The sequence below is a fragment of the Ceratina calcarata genome, unplaced genomic scaffold, assembly GCF_001652005.2.
Source record: "Ceratina calcarata isolate Rehan_Ccalc_2016 unplaced genomic scaffold, ASM165200v1 scaffold178.2, whole genome shotgun sequence".
Taxonomy (NCBI): domain Eukaryota; kingdom Metazoa; phylum Arthropoda; class Insecta; order Hymenoptera; family Apidae; genus Ceratina; species Ceratina calcarata.
Window position 1 is genome coordinate 242,342 of NW_017139212.1, and position 5,242 is coordinate 247,583.

The 5,242-nt window shown below is 38.3% G+C and overlaps 2 protein-coding genes across 7 annotated transcripts in view; one reads left to right on the forward strand and one right to left on the reverse strand.

The window, feature by feature from the left end:
* Positions 1 to 5,242, reverse strand: part of CDase (neutral ceramidase) — a 35,420-nt gene that overhangs the window by 12,391 nt on the left and 17,787 nt on the right. The window lies entirely within an intron of this gene.
* Positions 4,248 to 5,242, forward strand: part of CPR6 (cuticular protein 6) — a 6,195-nt gene continuing 5,200 nt past the window's right edge. Inside the window, exon 1 of the mRNA XM_018037766.2 lies at positions 4,248 to 4,342. Coding sequence (XP_017893255.1) covers positions 4,337 to 4,342 — 6 coding nt within the window. The 5' untranslated portion in view covers positions 4,248 to 4,336. The remainder of the gene's footprint in view (positions 4,343 to 5,242) is intronic.

Consider the following 5,242-nt stretch of genomic DNA (forward strand, 5'->3'; position numbering starts at 1 on the left):
ATTGATAGTTTAAATTATAGTAAAGGTTGTCTTTTTTCTAATGTTCTACGATTTTTGATAAATTGTTCATTTCGCAGATGTTATAAATCCACGAGACTGAAAGCTTGAAGTTCTACTAAAATACACGACTGTTATTACAATTGTAGTTTCGCAAACGAACTGCTGGGTAGTTTAGATAATCGACTGGCGCCCGATGATTCGGAGAGAATCGAGAGCGAATCGGGTTCCCTTGGGAAGCCGAATACGGTCTCGAGCGAGCAAGGCCTAGCTCCAGGTTCCTTTGAACGCTTCGTGAGCCGGGGTGTGCCAAGGATACGATTCTTCCCCACGTTCCACGGCGTTCTCACACGATTGTATTGAAATGCCGCTCGTAAACAATGAATTGCGTCACAAATGGTGGCCGATTGACAGAGGCGTGACAGGAGGAGAGCAACGAGCCGGGGAACAGGGCAAAACCTTCGGAATCTAATACTTCGTTGAATCATTGCAATTACGGTGATCCAATAATGAATGATGATCAACGTTTGATCCTTCTACTTATCATAAATTATTCACAAGTGATATGTCGATTTTACGCCTGATGAGTACGTTAATTATTGTCCGGTTTTTGTAACGTCACGTAATGCCACAAGGATGAGAATAAAGAAATATTCAGTATTAGTCGTTGATGAATTAGGTATGGTAATTAACCAGGTTTGTTAGCTATGAATTTGCAAATAGAACTAGCTATCAGATTTTGTTGTACATTGTTAGGTAAAGCTTTTAAAAACGCGTGATTGAATTAGAAACTGAGGGCACCTATGAAAAAAATGATTACAGATTTTATTTTGCATTGTATCTTATAAGAAACTAATACTGCTCACAAAGTGTTAAGCATTTGATATTGCTAGAGATTTTTGTAATAAAAGTCAAATATCTATAGAAAAGAGGATAATTCTTCAAAATAAATTAATAACGTGATTTTTCTTAGGTGTCCTCATCTTTAAAAGTTTGCATTCTTTTAATTGTTCGCCATAATAATTCGCACGAAGATCCATAATCTATCCATGAGATTAACAATAGAAAATGATTAATTTACCTATTAAATAATCCTTTGGAAAACATCCCTGAAACTATCTCATTCAACCCCCTAAGCGAGAAATGGAAAAAACTATCACAGGAAGTGGCCCGTCAGAGATTGTTAGAAGCCGGAAATTGGCTGCGATCCGTGGAGCCGTGGGAGTGGTTCCTACTGCCATTTCGAGTTCGCCGAGCAATACTAAACAGCCCGACGACACAGAGCCGTGTCCCAGCATTAGCCAGCCGGCGTATTTGTTCGCTTCGACATTACGGTCACGAGCCAACCTTTCACGGTTTCACGGCTGTTAGAATCGTAACACGGGGACGACGTGGAGTTCTGGGCCCTCTTCCAGAGACGGCTACTACGCCGCTACGTCAACCTACGTACCATGCTTTGGAATCAGTAGAGAAATAACTGCTTTCACTTTTCTGCGAACGTGACAAACTTTTGTATCGAGCATTTTTAACTTTGTGTGTTTTTAACAGATATTCCTCGGTTGTAAATTGATAATTGTAAAAGGATGCAATAAATATTTCATTTAGGAGGAGAATTGACAATGAAAATTATGTTCGTGAGGAAATGCAATTTATGAATTTATATTGTTTAAAAGGAAGCGTTGACAGTGGGTCTTCCGATGTTCGTCGTTCGTGAGTAACAGGTACTCCTCTTTAATGACCCTTTCACGCGGTCTGACCACCGGCATTATCCTTTGTAACTGGCCGTAAAGCTTGTCCTCGGGTTCGCAAGGTCCTTCTACGGGACCGAGCGACTTCCAACTGTTCCGCTTTAGCGAAAAAGAAGAGAGATCGATTGTATCTCGCATATACACGAAGGATTCTCGCGGTGTCTAATGGGATCGCTCAGCGATTTGGCAACCGCGACCAAGTTACTTAAGATCATTTTCTTCAAACCTGTTATGTTATGTGTCTTTCAGGTAATATTTTTCAAGGATGCGGTTGCGAAAAAAAAAATGTTCACGTTTACGTAACATATTTAAATTTAGAAATTCGTATGAGCCTCTATTGTTCGTTAAATGTGTGTGTATTTGCAATTGAACTGCGGCTCTTAAACAATATTCTTATTCTATCATTTATTATTCGTTTACTACTCTCCCTTATTCGTTATTAGATTGCAGATAAAAATCTGCAGTTTATGTAAAATAAGACATTTTTAACATCAGTTTGATAAATCTGTTTCATATAAACATTTGTTTGATCATTTAAACATTGAGATATCTAGCTTTTGATATTCTAAATTGTTTTATACATTATACTCGACATTTGTCATTTCCGTAGTCTATTTATTATCGTCTCATCTATCTCTTTCCCTTTTATATCGCCTTCGCCTTTATAAGTCTCATTCCTCTTTATTTTTTATTTTTATGTTTTCTTCTGTTTGCACAATTTATCTTTATTTCACTGGAATTGTATTCACTATTTTCTTTCATTTGTTTTCGATTTCCGATGCTATTTCGACTTTCATTTCTTACATTTTGATATAAATTGTTTCCGAGTATCCTATGTATTGTTTCAAGTATGTGCATTTGAAAATCTAATACAGAATGAAGTTGAAATAAGTATAAAAAAATTGTTTCGTAATACAAATCGTCTAAAAATTGACATTTTCTTTTATTAGATTTTGTGAGTCACGAGGGAACGTCTTGAAAGATCTGAATTCTAAAAGTGACGCCGATGAATCATGCAGGGGATGAGGGATTCATATCTTTCTGTCAAACAGCGCGGAAAGGAGCTCGATCCAAATCTCGTCCGCGTTCCAACTGGCTCCTTTTTATCTTAATTCGCAAATCGTTTTGACGTGTGCTCGCATTTCGAATCGCAATCGCGCGTTCCGACAGACCGAAAACGCGTCAATTATCGTTCTCAGGTAAAAAATTTCAAGTGGAAATGAAATAAAAATATAAATCGAAATATTAATCGTGACTACTGAAAATGGTGTTGCTCGCAGGTTGCCATAAGCGAGCGAAATTTTCTCTTTGCATAACTTCCACACACGGAACGATTATACAAACGAGTCGCCTTAATGTGCAAGAAAACCGTGCCATTCGTTCGGGTAGACAAATGAGCTTTGTTGTTCCCGGTCTGACGTTGCGTCACTTGCAAAAGTGCAACCGCGCCCTCGTGTCTTAATTTCAAATACATTTCACTAAGAATCATACAAAATCCGAGATATTCAAAGGTATCGCATTAAAAATATACTTTCAGTGTTTTTTTCTAAGAAAATTAATTTACATTACTAGACTGCCGATGTTTATGCAAATTTTCACAAATAAAAAGGAACGAAATGCATCTGAAGCTTCGTTTTCTGCTCTAAATATTATAAATTGTATTTTATTTTGAAAATTATTAAATCCTTTGAGTGTACATATAAAATTTCCTTCTCTTCCCTAAAGAATTTTATACGTACATCTAAATGATTCTAAGGTAGCAGGAGAATAATTATGTATCGAGGAAAGAGGTAATTGCGAGACGGGCTCACACGTAGCTGGAAAAGGGAGGTAAAGGGTTCGCGATCATTAACGAATCTGCGCATTACTTAGCCCATGCGATTGCATCTACGTGGAGCACTGCTCCATTATCCTGGCAGGCACACGGGCGAGCTTTGTTCCTAAATATTACGACACTTCCTAACGTAACCGCGGCAACGCGACGATGACTACCACGCCTATTACCTCTCAGCGCGCTCGTTTTCTTGCTAAATTAATTTCTCACCCATCCATCACGAGGGAGGTATTGAAAATCTTCATAAAGTAATTGTCAAACATTTTTTATCAGTGTTCTCAATCAATGTTCAAACACATGTTATTGGTTTTGTATGTACAATACCTCAATAAGAAGAAGATCCTTTAAGTTGTATACTTAATCCTTAAAAATCCTGGGAAACCAACGAACGAACGGACAGAGCAGAACGATATGCAAACCCGCAAGGCTTTGACACCTGATCTATGAGCGAGCCAAGTCCTGGGACCGGAAGTGGCCGCAAGAGTGGCATCCATTCGTCGGCACGTGGACGTTCGTCGCCTTCTCTTCTGTCCTCTTCCAGGGGAAACTTGGATAGCGAGAGAGTACCTACGTTCAGGTGGGGGCGGTTTGCGGAGACGGCGAGTAGGAGAAGACTAATAGAAGCTTTTGCCTGGTGTAACGAAAGAAGCGCCGCGGGTGGGAGATAGATATAAGGGCATCGTCTCGGGATGACGGCTATCAGTTAGTATCTCGCGCTGTTTTCGCATACACCGGCTACTACTACACGACGGACACCATGAAGGTACGGCGAGCGGGAAGTCTGTGTGCACGTGTGTGTCCTACCCGAGGTTCTCCACCCTTCGGGATTTCATTCAGCGCCGATTTCGTTCGAAAACGTAGAGTGTCTCAACGGGACGACTTAATAACACGTGATAACGCTGTTTAAATATAAATGGGAGATTAAGTTTCTGTACTTAAGATGTGCCTTCTACTACTGTCTTCATTAGTTTCAATGCTCGTCAGCAGCTTATTTTGTATAGATAAGTGTGATTGTATTTCTGCTGTCGGAAAATTATATTTTCTATCATGTTATATGTTAATCATGTTTCTTTGATATTTTGAAATTCTGCTATGCTATTAAAAAGTGAGTCATTCTGTTGGCATACTCTGCTGTATCTTATAATCGGTCGATAAATAGAAGGATAATTGTTGAATTGGAAGGGATAGCTGATGAGGAGTATATGATGTGGGTTTAGTGATACGTGTTGTTAGGTGGTATTATGAGGGCTGTTTGGCTTGACTGTGATTTATGTTTTATGGTCGACCGGGGGTTGACATTTATTGAACCGGAAGTCTTTTAACTTCAGCAGTAATTTTTGGATATATGACATCCTTAAAAGAGTTTTTGAGGAATTACGTTACATTATAAATTATGTAATTACGAAATTATGTTATTATGAGGGCTGTTTGGCTTAAATGTGATTTATAAGTTTTATGATTGACCGAAGGGTCAGTTTTATTGAAACGGAAGTCGTTTAACTTTGCCAATAATTTTTTAAACTATCAAACAATCTCTAAAAGAATTCTCTTTCAAAATTCAAGATCATTGATATACACGTAAAAATTGAATTTCTTATTGGTTGAATTTCGAATCTCTTGAATATTTAACAAAAAATTCTAAAACCCACAGTTTAGCAACTAA